Below are 17,412 nucleotides of genomic sequence, written 5' to 3'. Positions count from 1 at the left end.
TTGCTTGCTTCATCCTAAACAATTTATAGGATAAGTAGGACATGATTTCTGGGGTAAATAATTAAGGTTGACTACAATATGAGAATGGCATTTTGCAGCTGAATATCACTTTTGTTGCCAGTTGTCTTATACACTGGATACAATAATGGTTTAAATTAGTAAGATTCTGTCAATACCTGTGACTTAGAGTACATGAATAAATTCCAAGTCCGTTGAAGAAATTGAATTCAAGATAAATACATATTTTCTTTGTGATACTGTTTATTGACTTCTCAGTCTTACCCAATGATACAGGTGTTCCCTCTGTGTGTGTATGTGTGTGTGTGCATGTGAGTGTGCTCAGGCAATTAATAGCAACTTCCTGCTTCTGCTTTCCCTTGAATAAAGACATTGAGAAAACTTAATAATGTGACTATCCAGACATTAAGAGTTTATTCTGCTTCAACATGTTTAAAAACAAACATTGGTTTTCTGTACCTTAGATTTCTTCACTGTTTGTGTTACACTGTCATACAAGCCTGAATTTCATGTAAGTTTAGAATAGGTGGGATTTGTCAATATTTCGTCTCCCTGGAATCCATATCACCAAATGTAAGAAACTTGTGTGAAATTTGACACAAGGAGCTAGGAAAAGAGAGCAGACATCAGAACACAGGGTAAATTCTCAAGATATGTCACAGGAGACTGGAAAAATATTGCCTCTGAAATAATGGTGTGTGCCAAGTGCCTAAGTTTAATGATAAAATACAGGCGGCCTCATGACTGTAAGTATTCCACCATAAATCAGTTAACAGGATGGTCAACAACGTAACATTTACAGACCTCTGCATGTCTTATAAAGTCTGCACTGCTACAGTGTGAATGCTGCATATTCAGGTACAGCAAGTTAAAGAGTTTCCAAGATCATGTAGCATACGCCGCTAACGTTCCTCTTCCAAGAGTAACTGGGTGTGCACAATATCATAACTTGTTGCTACTGACACTCCATTTAAAACTAATCTATTAATTCTGATATGTACTGCATAGTTCAGAAATCTGTACAGATAAATAAGATTATACATTCATAACAGAACATCAACTATTCTAACTGTGAAATTGGAATGTAATTAAAAATAGTCAATACCCAAAAGTCAGATTGTGTGTTAAATCTGAACCGATAGAATGGTTTGCTAATTATACACTTGTTAGTGTCATTCTGATAATAACCTACTTGATGAGAAACAATTGATTGATGATTGCTTTAATCATATTAGGTAGTCCCTTGCTTTTTAAACCTGAAAATATGGAAATTATTTCATTTCTGGAACAGTCCTTGATTGTATTGTCCCCTCCTATGTCCTTCCAAATCCATACCCAATTCTCCAATCAGGTTTTCACTCACGTTACAATATTGACATGGCCCTAAACACATTCATAATTGCACTCAATGTGACCTTCCCTCTGATATAGTGCTCCTCTTTGTCCTCCATACCTTTTGTACAGTCTTTGATACAACGAGTCACACTCTCCTCTTGCAGTGTCTCTCCTTCATTGTCCAGTTAAGGCAGCCTTCCTGGCCTGGTTCCAATTTCACCTATCCAGAGACATTTAAAGAATCTACTGTAATGTGTGTTCTTCCCACCCCAATCCACAATGTTCCACATGCATGCATCCTTATTCTCTTTTCTTTTGTAACCTCCTGTTCCTTGGCTACATCATCCGAAGACATAGCACAGGTTCTATCTATACTCTGACCACACCCAATTTTACTTCACCATAATCTTTCTTAACTCCTCCACTATGTCATATTCAGGCTTGGATGAACCATAATTTCCTCTATTGGAAAAGGGAAAAAAAATCATTAGCACCAGATAAAGGCTCCATTACCATCAATTCCATTCCTCTATCCAGTATCTCAGACTGAAACACACTGTGGGTTTACAACCTCTGCATCTTATTCGACTCTCACATCCAAGTATAACAAACATGTCAGATAATTTCCCACAAGACCTTTCATCCATGTTGCTTTTACTTCCTGATTTGACAATGTTAACATTGTCCTGATTCAATCTTCCACCTTTCAGATATTTGAGCCAATCCAAAATCCCGTCGCCCACAGGGTAACTTGGACCATCACACTCATCAGTCACCTCCGTGCTCATTGTCTTCCAGTCCACCAATAACTGGATATATAAATGAAAATGTAAAGTTTTCATTACAATGTCTACACCATTCCATGCAACTGACCTTTCTTTCATCTGTAACCTTCTTCAGTCCCACAACTCTTGTGAAATCAAAAGTCCTCCAATTTTGGTCTCGAGTGCATTCTCTACTTCCTCTGTCTCACCATTTGCAAGTGTGCCTTTGGCCTAGACTTTAATTCAAGCATTCCTTCTAAGCTTCTCTACCCCTTTCCCTCCATTAAAATAGAGGATAGTTTAATTCTGAAAAAGTTTTTGTAATTATGAAGGGGATTGATATAATTGTTGCTGCTAAAAACAAACAGGAGTTACAAATTAAACTTTTGAAGTAAGCGATTATTTAGATGGAAACTTTCATTCTAAAGGGAACCAATATATTGAGAAGTTACTGACTAAAGTCATTGAAATGAGCAACTCAAAGGGATTTAAGAGAGAATTGTACATGTTTCCATGTGAGAGAGTTTCATGGTATGGAGGAAAGCAGAGGTGGGGGCTCATCTGTAAAAAAAGCGATGGGTCTTTTGAATCTAACCATTCTGATGGTTAACTTGTTTTAATATTCTGTAAGCACTTAGATGCTGTCCTACTGAAACAACCTGTTTGAACACACCTCTGGGATGGTGGAACTTGAACCTAGACTTTCTGGTTTAGAGGTAGGAATACTACCACTATGCTACAAGAGGCCAGCTATCCCTTTGATATTATCTTGGGGAATAGCCTTATTCCATGCTTCCTATCCCCCACATTATGCACAAAAGCATAATTTTACTAGTGGGAAATATAGATGCTGGAGTCAGAGATACACAGTATGGAGCTGGGGGAAGATAGCAGCCCAGGCAGCATCAGGGGAGGAGGAATGTTGACGTTTTGGTTCGGGACTTCTGAAGAAGGGTCCTGAACTGAAATGCCAACTTTCCTGCTTCTCTGATGCTGCCTGGCCTGCTGTGTTCCACCTGCTCCATAATTTTACCTGTGCTTTTTCCCCCTCTATGTTATCATTGCTAAATTCCCCACTATCAACATCTGAAGGTTTACCATTAAGCACAAACTGAACCAGACATGCATACAATTTTGTGCTCACAAGAACAGGTCAGAGGAGTTCTACAGCAAGAAACTCACCTCCTGGCTCCCCAAAGCTTGTCCACCATCTATAAGGCACAAGCCAGGAGAGTGATTAGCATTGCAACCACAAACATCCACTCCCTCTACCACTGAGGCTCAGTAACAGCAATGTGTACCATCTACAAGATGCACTGCAGGAGTTCACCAAAGCTGTTTAGTCAGCACCTTCCAAACCTATGACCACTAACATCTAGAACAAGGGAAGCAGTTACATGGGAACACGACCACTAGCAAGTTGCCCTCCAAGCCACTTACCATTCTGATTCGGAAATATATTGGTGTTCTTTCAGTGTTACTAGGTCATCCTGGAGCTTTGTCCCTAAGGGCATTGTGAGTGCACTTACACCAGGTGGATTTCAGCAGTTCAAGAAGACTTCTCACCTTCTCAAGGGCAGCTAGGGATGGACAACTAGTGTTGGTCCAAGCAGCGCATCCCATGAATGACTGTTTCTTTAAAAAAACAGTTCACCCTGTGCAATCAGTGGATTATGGTTAAATAGATTGGATCACTGCCATAAAGAGTCAGGGTCCAAACACTGTGGTTTCCTGTCCTACCGCCAGCACTGCAGTGGATTTGTTTAGGAGGATGCTGTGCTACACCTGTCATAAACCTTATTTTAATAACTGGGGAGGTGAAATAGATGTGGCTTAACGGCAAGAAAATTGGAACAGAATGCAAGAAGGATGTAAATGTCTAAAATATGAAAGCAAGTCAGATGGAAGAAATTGGTTGAGGCAGAGGCCTATAAAAGACTGAAGAGGCATTTGGTGTGGATGTCAAGGCCTGATTTTGACCAATTACTTTTTGAGAGATTGATGCCTTGTTTGGAACCATTCAGCCTTTTCTGGGCCCAAGTAAGTATAAAGCGTGGAAATTATCAACATAGACCGCTTGTAGAGAACTCTCCACCTCTCCTCCATTGAAATGTTGGTCATATCAATCTAACATGGAACACCAGTAAATAATCTTCCAATTTTGCACCCATCCATATAAAAATGTGGTTCAAGGTCATAAATCATCGAAGGGATTTTAGGTGTATGCATATGGATTATAAAAACATATTACGGCTGACTGCAACATGTTCCACATGTTTGACAATGCTGTCCTGAGATATTACATTGAAGAAATTAATTCCGATTCCTCACCAAATAGTCTCTCATCCCCTGTCAGGATTATTTTTAATTATTCATTCTGGGGATGTAGTCCTCACTGGCATATGTTGTGCATCCCTGGTTGCCCTTTTGAAAAGCATTGCAGTTCTTTGGGTAAAGATACTCTCACAGCACAGTTTGTGTGGTGAAGGTACTCCCTCAACACTGTTAAGTTAGGAGTGTGATTGGCGACAATAAATAGGATGGCATATGGGAATTTGGAGCTGATGGTATACCCACACACTTGTTGCTGTTTTCCTTCCGAATACTGGAGGTTGTAGATTTGGAAGATGATGTTGAAGAAACCTTAGTAATTTACTGCAGCCCATTCAGATGATATTTGTTGCAGCCAAGATACGCCCCATAGTTGCAGAAAGTAACATTTATGGCTATGGATGGGTTGCTGATCAAATAATTGTTTTGCCTCGGATTGTGTCAAATTGCATGTGGTTAGATCGCATATGAACCCACCCAGACCAAACGTAGAGTATTCCAGCATAGAATTAGCTTATGCTGTGTAGGTGCTGCATAGGCTTTGGGAAACAGGAGATGAGATGCTTGCTACATATATCCAAGCTTCTGATCCACATGAATAATGTGTACATGGCTCATTTTGATGGTAGAGACTCAGCAATGACAATGCCATGGGATGTCAAAGGGAATTGGGATGCCTTAGAACTGACCACAATAAAATATTGCATATGTTTTAGCATGAATTTGTTATAGTTTCACCATGATGTCAGCTTATTTTTAGCAGACACAGTGCTGCTTCTGGAGATTCAATAAGGAGTGTAGAAGACTGTTTCCGGGATTACAGTGTCAGTTCTTCAGTTCCCTGTCCAAATGGCCATAATTTCTCATGAGAGTCTAAGCTTGATTGTGGGAACACTATGGTTGGCTCACTTTCTATTGTCACCCAAACTAAGATGGGCATGGTTCAGGAGAGGATCACTGGACAGCATTGGGTTGGGACATTCTTTTAAAACATACAAATGAATATCTGCTTTTCGTTTTCCATAATAATCAGGTCACTATTCAATTCATATTCTTGGAAATCAACTTTTTCAAAGCTTCAAATTCCTAACATTTCAGTCTTTTCCTCTTCTGAACCTATTTCCTCTGTGGCTTTAAATCCAGCAAATTGTGCTCTGTGTTATTCCCATAACAAAATTTGGTATTTATTAGCCTGAACAGGGAGAGCTGTCTGTATGTGACAGGGAGGGGGAGTGTTGAAAGAACTCAAACGACTCACACTTCCACACTCATGAGACATAACTATCCCTCTGGATGTCAATCTAGTAACCAGAGACTGAGTCTCTCCTCTCCATGTGCCCGGCCCAGTTCAATAACGCAAAGACGTTTGACCATTTGACCAAAGTGGTCACTTTGCATCTCAGATTCATTTTTGTCTTTATCTTGTCTGTTTCACTGAGAGCAACTGTGGACTCTCAGCGTAGAGCCTAGCTTCTAAAGCTGAGTGTGTGGGTGTTTATTGTCAAAGCAACTCATGCAGGAACTGGATTCAGTGTAGTATATGCGTACCTCGTAGGATGAGTAAGTAATACTGCTGTTAATATTAGTTAAAAAATGCATTCCTTGTTAATAATATTGAGCAATGGATGGGTAAGATTTAAAGGAATCAACAATTATTTCAATACTGAATTATGCCAGAAACAGGATTAGTCATTTTATTAAAAAAAATTACCGACACCATTGTCCTCCTTGTTATTATAAATTATGGACAGACATGACTGAAAGAGCCATTTGTCTGTTAGGATAAGAAACACAGAAGTTGGGAACCTAGTGATCATGGTTGCAGAAAGCAGGGAAGGAATGATGTTTAGTGAGAATGTGTCGATGACGGCTTGAATCTATATTTTCCGAATGTCATACTTCAAACCGGCATAGATTGTTGAAACTCACTCCAAACTGCTACAGAACCATTCATTCCTCAGGTCATTTGTAGAAACTTTAATATTTTCTCTTGTAAATGGACTGATAGGGCTTGATTTTATTTGCTTTGTGTATCACCCAATGTATGGGTAATATTTTGCTTGCTCCCTGTTTCTGCTGGTGTGTGCATGTGTGTGCGTGTGTGTGCACGTGTGTTTGTATGTGAGTGTGTATATGTGTGTGTGTATATGTGTGTGTGTGTATGTGCGTTGTGTGAGATTTGGGGTGGGTTGGATAGGGGGTAGCAACGAGTTAGGTATTGGACAAGAGGTAGCAGCAGTCTAACCCCCTGTCCCCAAATTATACACTGTTCATGGGTACAGATATCCTTTGGTAACCCACCTAACGTGTCAGTCTTGATGATATAATGAATATAAACTCTGTGACTCCAAGGGACATAAAGGAGTGTCTACTCATATCCTCAGCCACCTCGACACAACGGTATTCGGCAGCTGGAAAATTTACAGGTATGAATCAACAATTGTTTCCTTTGATCCAGGTCTGTTAAGATTAAACGTGGCACCCTAAATCAGTCTGCAGTTTGCTATTTGACTGTCTACAAACTCAGTGAAACGTGTGTCAGTACAGATGTGCAGACATCATCAGATTGACACTTAGCTGAGATGAAGGCATACTGGGCACATGATCCCCATATCATACTGTTTTGTAAGGCTCTGAATCACAATCGGCAGTGCTGTAAGTGCAGCTGGTAGTCAGACTGGTCACATTCCAACTGCCCAGCCTCATCCATAAGGCCATTTTGGAAACAGTACTGTCGCAGCAATCTGCTACTACTTGGAATGTTCACGAAAGAAAAGGAATGCAGATTCTCAACTTCTGCCTGTGACTAAGGTGTCAGCATTAATATCAACAACATCTTCAAAAGCCAATTTTCGGAAACAGTGGCCTGCCAGGGTTAGATGGAAAAGACGAGCTGGCATTGTATAATGTACTTCCTCTTTGACACCTTAGTTTGGCAAACTTGGACAATTTGAACCAATGGGTCTGTTTCCGTGCTCTATGACTCCATGACCTCCTCTAGTAAATGGTCATGGTTGCACTGGAGCATGCCAGATGCACATTTAACTGAAGGTTAAATATTCATACAGCTGGTGCAGTAATAACCTCTCATTCTACTCCACAAAGTACACTAGAGATGTCACAAAACAACAAACTTCTTACTTAGTGTCAGTAAACACACTAAATTAAAATAAAATCAAGCCCATTGTCCTACATTTGTTTCATCTAAGTAAAATGCAGATTGCTATTTAGGCAGTGGATACCTGCCATTGCTTGAACAGAGAAGGGCAGTGGGGCAGAGGGCACAGAACAATTTAATTCAAGGTGTTCTTCATCAGCTGTCAATTGAGAATCAAGTCATTTGTCAGGTCATGCAGAAAGCCAGTGGTGGCATCCTCTTATACTGCAGAAAACCACTTGAGATGGATACAGGCTCAGAGAAACAGGAACTCCAACGCAGAACTGGAATTCAGACAGGGACAGGAAGAGAGAGGAGTGAAGATTCATTGAGTAGCCTCATTTATGGAGGTATGCATCTAACCACAGATCACCAGACTTCTTCAGGGACCTGGGAGGAGAAAGGTGGCACATCAGACAAATCATTGGCACATTTAATTAGAATCAGTTCATTAAAATATTAGGGACATGTAAATAGGATCATTTGCTTTTGACTATGTGCTAATGAATAGTTAGCAAATGTGAATCAATACCTAATTTGTTTTGGCATGCTTCCCTCAGTTAATGTAAGATATACAATGGAATGGATATAAGCTGGCTGAAAATATTATTTATAAAATTCATGAGATTTAGAAGTAGTATCATAATTCAGTAATGTTTTATGTATTGCAAGTTTCTAAAGAAACCAAGTAACCAATGTCAATAATGGAAAAATTGAGAATACATCGTCTTGAATAGTAAGTGACTAGTCAGAAAAACAAAGTATTGCTTTTAAAGAAGTTGGCAAAATAAAACTAATCTAATAGTGGTCAAGGTAGTAGCAAAATCAATGGGATATTCTACACATGGATTTTTAGAAAGTTCCAAAGGGATTCCAGATAAAATTGAGATTTATAGAACAAGGACAGGAATTGCTGGAAAAGCTCAGCGGGTTTGGCAGCATCTGTGAAGAAAAATAAGATTTAATAAGAAGGGTCTGGTGACCCTTCCTCAGATCCACAGTTCTTTTGGTTTTTATCGCGATTTATGGAGCTGGAGACAGCTTTGTGTCACGTGTAGAAATTAGGTGGGCAGGTAAGATGCAAAAAGTTGGGAAAAAAGAAGTTCTTGGATTTATTGTCATGAATGAATGGTGTCCCCAAGAATTGGAATTTAGTATTTAATCATTATATTTTGTATGCCTAATGCAGGGATCTTAGACAAGGCAGCATAGCTTTTAGCTTTCCTACAGACTAAGGGGGTGGCCATGGGCACCCGCATGGGCCCCAGCTATGCCTGCCTCTTTGTAGGTTACGTGGAACAGTCCCTCTTCCGCACCTACACAGGCCCCAAACCCCACCTCTTCCTCCGGTACATTGATGACTGTATCGGCGCCGCCTCTTGCTCCCCAGAGGAGCTCGAACAGTTCATCCACTTCACCAACACCTTCCACCCCAACCTTCAGTTCACCTGGGCCATCTCCAGCACATCCTTCAGCTTCCTGGACCTCTCAGTCTCCATCTCAGGCAACCAGCTTGTAACTGATGTCCATTTCAAGCCCACCGACTCCCACAGCTACCTAGAATACACCTCCTCACACCCACCCTCCTGCAAAAATTCCATCCCCTATTCCCAATTCCTCCGCCTCCGCCGCATCTGCTCCCACGATAAGACATTCCACTCCCGCACATCCCAGATGTCCAAGTTCTTCCAGGACCGCAACTTTCCCCCCACAATGATCGAGAACGCCCTTGACCGCGTCTCCCGTATTTCCCGCAACACATCCCTCACACCCCGCCCCCGCCACAACCGCCCCAAGAGGATCCCCCTCGTTCTCACACACCACCCTACCAACCTCCGGATACAACGCATCATCCTCCGACACTTTCGCCATTTACAATCCGACCCCACCACCCAAGACATTTTTCCATCCCCACCCCTGTCTGCTTTCCGGAGAGACCACTCCCTTGTTCGCTCCACACTGCCCTCCAACCCCACCACACCCGGCACCTTCCCCTGCAACCGCAGGAAATGCTACACTTGCCCCCACACCTCCTCCCTCACCCCTATCCCAGGCCCCAAGATGACATTCCACATTAAGCAGAGGTTCACCTGCACATCTGCCAATGTGGTATACTGCATCCATTGTACCCGGTGCGGCTTCCTCTACATTGGGGAAACCAAGCGGAGGCTTGGAGACCGCTTTGCAGAACACCTCCGCTCAGTTCGCAACAAACAACTGCACCTCCCAGTCGCAAACCATTTCCACTCCCCCTCCCATTCTCTAGATGACATGTCCATCATGGGCCTCCTGCACTGCCACAATGATGCCACTGAAAGGTTGCAGGAACAGCAACTCATATTCCGCCTGGGAACCCTGCAGCCTAATGGTATCAATGTGGACTTCACCAGTTTCAAAATCTCCCCTTCCCCTACTGCATCCCTAAACCAGCCCAGTTCGTCCCCTCCCCCTACTGCACCACACAACCAGCCCAGCTCTTCCCCCCCACCCACTGCATCCCAAAACCAGTCCAACCTGTCTCTGCCTCCCTAACCAGTTCTTCCTCTCACCCATCCCTTCCTCCCACCCCAAGCCGCACCCCCATCTACCTACTAACCTCATCCCACCTCCTTGACCTGTCCGTCTTCCCTGGACTGACCTATCCCTTCCTTACCTCCCCACCTATACTCTCTCCACCTATCTTCTTTACTCTCCATCTTCGGTCCGCCTCCCCCTCTCTCCCTATTTATTCCAGTTCCCTCTACCCATCCCCCTCTCTGATGAAGGGTCTAGGCCCGAAACGTCAGCTTTTGTGCTCCTGAGATACTGCTTGGCCTGCTGTGTTCATCCAGCCTCACATTTTATTATCTTGGAATTCTCCAGCATCTGCAGTTCCCATTATCTCTAGCATAGCTTTTAGCCTAGGTTTAACCTGGAGCAGAAATCAAATGGGCAGGTGCAACGTGAGAAACATAACACGAACAGTTGGCGTACATGCACAGGTGTGATTATTTCCTTCCAGACAACACTTTTATGTTACCACCTACATTTTCTCATAAACAAAAACAGAAATTGTTGGAAAATATCAGCAAGCGTTTTGACATCTGTCATGATTATCTAGTTTCACAGTTGGAGGATAAATGTAATATAATGGGAAACCTGGTGAGAAAAGTGATAAAGATCTCTAGTGTAAGGGCAAATGAAACAAGCCTAGGTTAAAGGTAACCCATGTTAATGTTACAAGAGCAGAGTTAATGGTATGGGAGATTAAACTATCAGGGTCTTCTCTCAGCTTAATGGAGCCAGAAGGTCTACGTTTGTTTCAAATAAGAATATTAAATTGCTTATGTGCTCGCCAGGTGAAAATAAAGTTGAAAGTCAGTGTAAACACAATAGCTTGTTAACTGGGCCAGCATTTTCCAGGAGACGGGGGGGGGGGGGGGGGGGCGGGGCGGGGGGGATGCGTGGCAAAACTCCACTAGTGATAAATTATTCACAGGGGTTACAGAATTGTACAGTTGTGATGAAGGCAAAGTTAATTAGTTTTGTGTTTCTTTCTGACTCGTCTCAAATATACCACATTGTCATGGAAATAAGCTCAGGGAATTAGATAGTCATGTTGTTTTTCTCACTAGAGGAAGCTGTGGTTTTGGCTTAGCGTGAACAGGAGCTGACTGACTTGGTACAGTTTAAAGCAGATGATTGTTAGGCAGGCCTATACTTGATGATCTTAACTTTGTTTCTCATTGCATGAAATGCAGATGGGGGCTCAAGCTTAGTTTGGAATTTATGATGGCAAAGAAGCTGGAAGTTTTGCCTAGTTTAAAGATAGAGTAAGTGATCCACATTGGTCCTCACAGAGCCTTGTGGTATCAACCAGCAAAGTTAGAAGGACTGAGAGAAGACAATCACTTATCATCTGGCAGCCAGCAAAGCACCTAACGTCTTTAAAGAAATGTTGGAGGGATGCTTAGCTAAATGTTAATAGATTGATCGCCATAAACATTGTGCCTTGGAGAAAACTGGAATACCGAGGAGAATGAAAGTAAATTTCTAAGGCATACCTTTGAGTTGATACCTAAAGAAGGAGAAGAACCTTCAAGATTTTATAAGAAAATTGAACTTTTGAGGGAAGTAACAAATAAAACTGAGTTTATAGTACAGGATTTTATGAGCTATAGTGTTGAGTTGCTAGTGTTGTTTCTATTCTTTTTGCATACTTTTTATTTAAACACAAAATATTTCGGTGTTGTTAATTGCTAGATGTTTGGATTTCTCTTAAACATTAATGGTTTCCTGCAGGATTGTGACAATCTACATGAATGATTAATCAACTTCCTTAACGCTGTGTCTGATTTCAGCTAATTACCTAAGTAGATCATAAGCACAAGATAATAAAATGTGAGGCTGGATGAACACAGCAGGCCCAGCAGCATCTCAGGAGCACAAAAGCTGACGTTTCGGGCCTAGGGTCTAGGCCCGAAACGTCAGCTTTTGTGCTCCTGAGATGCTGCTGGGCCTGCTGTGTTCATCCAGCCTCACATTTTATTATCTTGGAATTCTCCAGCATCTGCAGTTCCCATTATCTTAGATCATAAGCACACACTGTTTTGAAACAGAATAATTTTCATATCAGTTTTTAACCCTATTATAGGTAAGGAATTGAACATCTTTACCCATGACAACTCTGAGGTTGTGTGTGTGTGTGTGTGTGTGTGTGTGTGTGTGTGTGTGTGTGTGTGTGTGTGTGTGTGTGTGTGTGTGTGTGTGTATTAAAATTATTTCAGGAAATTAGGTTCCATTTTTAATTTCCCAAAAATTCAGAGCTAAAATGACAACATATGTGTGAAAACAGGACACTTGGCAGCAAATGTCATGGTGGTAACGATAAGTTAATTACTTACCCTATAATATCCTTGAAGGCTTGCAATAAAGGCTTCACTTGATAGTTCAAACCATGCTTGTCACACAGTGATTTCACTAAAGGGGCGATCTTGTAGTAATTGTGGCGTGGCATTGTTGGGAAAAGACTGGAAAAGAATGGATTGGAGAAAATAAAATTTAAAGCTGCCATTTAAAAAGGAGGCTGGCTTTTTTGTATATTATTTCAAGTGGAGCTAATATTATTAAGCCCCTTTCCTTTAACTGCATTCCGGCCCCAGGTTCTTTCTTCATTTGGTGCTACTAAAGACCACATCATGAGTTAAAACTCATCTGACAGAATCGGGGCATAAGTAGAATTAAAATCAACACACTTGATAAGTTTTCCACACTGATTCTGCTCAGCCACCCTCTTTCATCTGGGCCTTCTGGGGCATAACCTAGACATTCGCCTGCATCAGGCTGAGGCTCCATTTCACTGTGTCATACATTGTACTATGATGTAACATTTGGTTGTATCAAGACAGCCAAAAATAGTTACGTGTAAAATTAATTTGGTAGATCCAGAAAGTGTAGACATTCCACAGAATCAGGTAGGCCTTTGCCACCCTGCACTGCCCTCCTGCCAGCCTGCCTATCTGTTGCCCCAAGCCAGTGAGCAGTGCTTCAATGCCTAGGTTTGGCCTGCAGTTCACTAACATCATGTTAATGAAGAGCCTGGCCTTGGGAATGTGCCAAACCTCCCAATGGCATTGACCAGCTGCCTGAGAGCTCTCCCGCCCCCCCCAGCTAGGGTATGTTACAGATATCTTCAAGGTCCATTTCTCTCACGAAATTCAAATCAGTCTTAACTGAAGAAAGAAATACTCATATTTTAATAATATACAAATCTCATTACTTTGTTACAAAGACAGTGAGAAAACTAACACTGTTGTTAAAGTGTGTGATAAGTCCCAAACTGTGGAGATAAAATGCAGCCTCCAAATCATTAGCAAATTCCCTATATCTTACACCATCAGCATTTAAAGCTTTCACCTCATAAAGTATTCCTCGGGCAGGAATATCTGAGCTCTTAGCAACAAGCTACGCTCTTTCTGCATGCACAGCATAGGGCTGTCACTGGTTAGGACTGGCAACATTAATCAGCTGTAGTTGCTTGTGAGAGGGCTGTGCCTTGTTGAATCGCTGCAGTCCAATGTGGCAATATGGATTGTTATAAAGTGGTGTGTGTAACTAATTGCCTGTGTAAGATGAACATTGCAACAATCACGGGTAACTTTAAATTTTATCGAGACTTAAATAACCTGGTAAAAGAGCTCACTGAGGGTATTCGGGGCAATTTCTTAGAGCATTACATTCTAGAGTCAACAAGGGAGCAGGCTATTTTAGATCTGTCAATGTGAAATGAGACAGGATTCATTAATGGCCTCTTAATAAAGTAACTTTGGTTGGGGAGGGCTGGTTTGGGTTGGGCAGGGGTAAGGGGTGTCCATTCCCATCTGGGTCAGAATCTGAGGGTTCAGAGAGTCTGGGAACAGTGTAGTTGTGGCTGTGTGTCAAGAGTAGAGTCTGTTCAATAGTTACTCAACAGCTTTTAATTGTCTAACTTTTCCTCAGTAGCTATTTTACTTAATTTCATCAGAACCATCTGAAATCTCTGATTTAGATGTATGCATTCAAAGTTTGGAGGAATGTCTCAGTTGCAGATTAAATTTTCCTGGCGTTCTGCAATGATGGGGATTCCATGGGTCCGGCCTATGCTGGCAGAATGACTATCTGGCCAGTGGAAAATCCAGACCAAGGAGATTACAAACAGAATTAGATAGATTAAGTGAGTGTATATGAGTTTGTCACGGGAAGTATAATGTAATAACTCTACAATGTAAAGAAATCTGGGTGTCCTGGTGCAGGAATCATAAAATGCTGGTATGCAGATACAGCAAGAGATGGAGAAGGCAAATGGAATACTTACTTTTATTGTAAGATAAATCAAGTGTAAAAGTAGGGAGATTCTGCTCTTTGTACAGGGCATTGTTGAGTCCACATATGGAGTATTGTGCACACTTTTGGTTTTCTTATTTAAGAACGGATATATTTACAATAGCAGCAGTTCAAAGAAGGTTTGTTTGATGATTTCTGTGATGAAGGAGTTATTTTATAAGGTTAGTTTTCACATGTTGAGCCTATGTTTATTGGAGTTTAGAAGAATGAGAAGTGAGATACCTACTCCATGACATCAGGTGCATCCCTTTATCCACCAAGTGAGCTTGAAAGCACCAGAGCAAGTATCATACATGCTACAGATACACATAATCAGAATCTGCTTGTGCCTATCATACTTGAATGAACATTAGTTTCCCCATTATCTACATTACTTGACATTGGCTGATTTCCTACAGCATTCAGACAATGCATCTAACAGCCAAATGGGGCATGATCAGGTAAACAGGACAGTCAATTGTTACTGAGTATATTTTGCGAGAGTTTACATATGAGTGCCAGTATCAGCTTCACAATGTGAATCATGAAATTAATAGGTTAACAACTTTGTTCAGGTGATTCTGTAGTAATGCAGTCGATGAAATAGTTAATTGAAAGCAGAATCAACAATGAATTATTAATGGGACGATCCTCATATCTAATAATGTAAAAGAGATAGTAATTTTCATACATATATGTATCTACTGTTTGGGTCATTGCTTCATTTAGTAAGGAAATCAAGTCTGTCAATAGAATACAATTCAGCAAGGGGCACAGAAAGTACACTTTATTGAGAAAATCCAATCAATCAGGTCAGGGTTTTGACTATGGTCTTCAAGATGTGGCTAATATCTCAATGGTTTGTGCCAACCTTCCCCATGCACCACACCATCACACCACCACTGTCATCATCATCACTGCCATACAACCAACAATATCCAACCCAGCTTAAGCAATCTTTCCTATTCACTTACTGGTGCTCGATCTGAAAGTTGAGATGGCCACTGAACCAGTCATTGAAGAAAGATTGTTCAATGTTACACGTGGAATCCAACTGGAGAATGCAAAACAGAAGTATAGAGCATTAGTCATCCTGAAAGACAACGATGAAACCTGATGTTCTGACTTTAAACTGCTAAAGATGTCCTCTAGGTCTCAATGCTACTGCCCACTGACCCATATATTAGAGCTCTGCTTGATTCAAGGTCAGATAATTGAGCTGTCTTTCTTATAGAGCTAATCTCACTGTGTTTGTTTTGTTGACAAGAACGAGGCAAAATACATAACAGGTTTGTTGAGTTCAGCTGAATCACATCGTGTGCTTCTGTAAATGTTGTTCTGTGAAATCCCAACTTGTGGTTTAGGAGACAGTGACAATTGAATTATCAATGTGTTTTTTTGCAAATAAATTCGATGTCATTACCGATTTCTCAAGGCAGGTTGCTACATTCAGGTACTTCTTTTCATGCATTCATGGGATGTGACTTTGTACTTCTATAGAGTGACACATGACTGATACACCAGTATTACTCTGTCAGTTTCTAAATTACAGGCTAAAGAGAGCAGCCATCTTCACTCTGATTTGACTCTATCTGGAATACTGCATTTACTCAGGCAGCGCACATCAGGAAGGAGACACCTGCCTTGGAGATAGTGTAACCTGGATTTACAAGAATGATAACTGAGGTAAAGGATTAAAATTATCAGGACAAATTTCCCAAACTAGGCTTATATTCAATTGATTGCAGAAGGTTAAGGGACTGATCTAATTGAATCGTTTAAACTGATTGTAGATTGAATATAGTGGAGACAGAGAGAGAAATTACTTCCACTGCTGGGAAATTTTAGAACTAGGATCTTAAAATTAGGGCTAAGTTGATGAGGAATGATGTCAGAAATATTTCTTCATACGAAGGGTAGTGGAAAATTGGTTTTCTCTCCTGAAAAAGCTGCTGAGTCTAGGCCTATCCTCAATTTGAAGACCAGGGTGATAGATTTTTGTCCAGCAAGAGTATTAAGAGTTATGGACCTAAGATGGGTGGATGGAGTTAGGGTACAAATGAAACACCGTCTAACTAAATGATGGTGCAAGCTCAAAGAAGTGAATGACCTACTCTTTTCCATCTCACTAGCTCTATGCTCCTTCATCAAAAATAAACACTTGCTGTTATATCAGCCTGAAATTGGTATGAAATCTATAGCCTAGTCTCCGTTGGAAAAAAAGAATGCAACAGCATAATGGGAAAGGAAGGATATGTGGAGAAAAGGAGGAAAGTGCTTACGAAGACACAGAAAGGGCAGGGAAGAATTAACTGATCCATCATGTCTTCCTTATCCTGATAATTCAGGGGTGCACAATTGGGAATCCTCTCTAAAGAGAATCAAATAAATTTGAGGAGTCACTGTCATCACTATTGTTAGTCTTGGTTAATTGGCCATATTCATAGGAATGTGCCCCAAATCCCTTCAGAAAAGTTGCTTCAGGCTAAATGGAGATAAAAGAAACTGTGATGAAATGAACCAAATGATTAGTTTGATAAGTTCAAAATAACCTTCCAGCCTCTTCAATCATTAGTTACAGATCAACTCCCAAACTACTTCATATCAACATAAATTAAATAGCGAACAGTTTCTAAGTGCTTTTTTAACTGAAAGGTCTCTTCTGGAAGGGAATAAAGAACATCTGTAAGCAAGCTATTAAGATGTTTCATAATGACCTAATGACGTTAGCAGCAGAATATTTCACTTGTCCTCCAAAAAATGAAGAGATTAATTCAGGCAACGAATGTTATCATTCCTCTTCCCTCGAGACACTGGGATCAGTATGGGATCCCCAGGACCCACACTTATCTTCTTGGTTGGATGATCCACAAAAGAGATAAATCATCAGGCACTGTAGGAACAATGATTGGCTTATTTTGTACATCTGATTTTTTTACCAAAGACAGGGAATTCACGACCTGGAGG

The 17,412-nt window shown here is 41.0% G+C and overlaps 1 protein-coding gene across 3 annotated transcripts in view; it reads right to left on the bottom strand.

The window, feature by feature from the left end:
• Positions 1-404: 404 nt before the first annotated feature.
• Positions 405-17,412, bottom strand: part of LOC125459218 (acyl-CoA 6-desaturase) — a 57,322-nt gene continuing 40,314 nt past the window's right edge. For all 3 annotated transcript variants that reach the window (XM_048545318.2, XM_048545319.2, XM_048545317.2), the window contains 3 exons: positions 15,420-15,499; positions 12,489-12,614; positions 405-7,995 (listed from right to left, as the gene is read on the bottom strand). In XM_048545318.2, coding sequence (XP_048401275.1) covers positions 7,944-7,995; positions 12,489-12,614; positions 15,420-15,499 — 258 coding nt within the window. In that variant the 3' untranslated portion in view covers positions 405-7,943. The remainder of the gene's footprint in view (positions 7,996-12,488; positions 12,615-15,419; positions 15,500-17,412) is intronic.

The sequence above is a fragment of the Stegostoma tigrinum genome, chromosome 17 (assembly GCF_030684315.1).
Source record: "Stegostoma tigrinum isolate sSteTig4 chromosome 17, sSteTig4.hap1, whole genome shotgun sequence".
In the NCBI taxonomy this organism is placed as follows: domain Eukaryota; kingdom Metazoa; phylum Chordata; class Chondrichthyes; order Orectolobiformes; family Stegostomatidae; genus Stegostoma; species Stegostoma tigrinum.
Note: the sequence above shows the minus strand (reverse complement) of the source record. Positions and strands in the feature narration are given on the sequence as shown.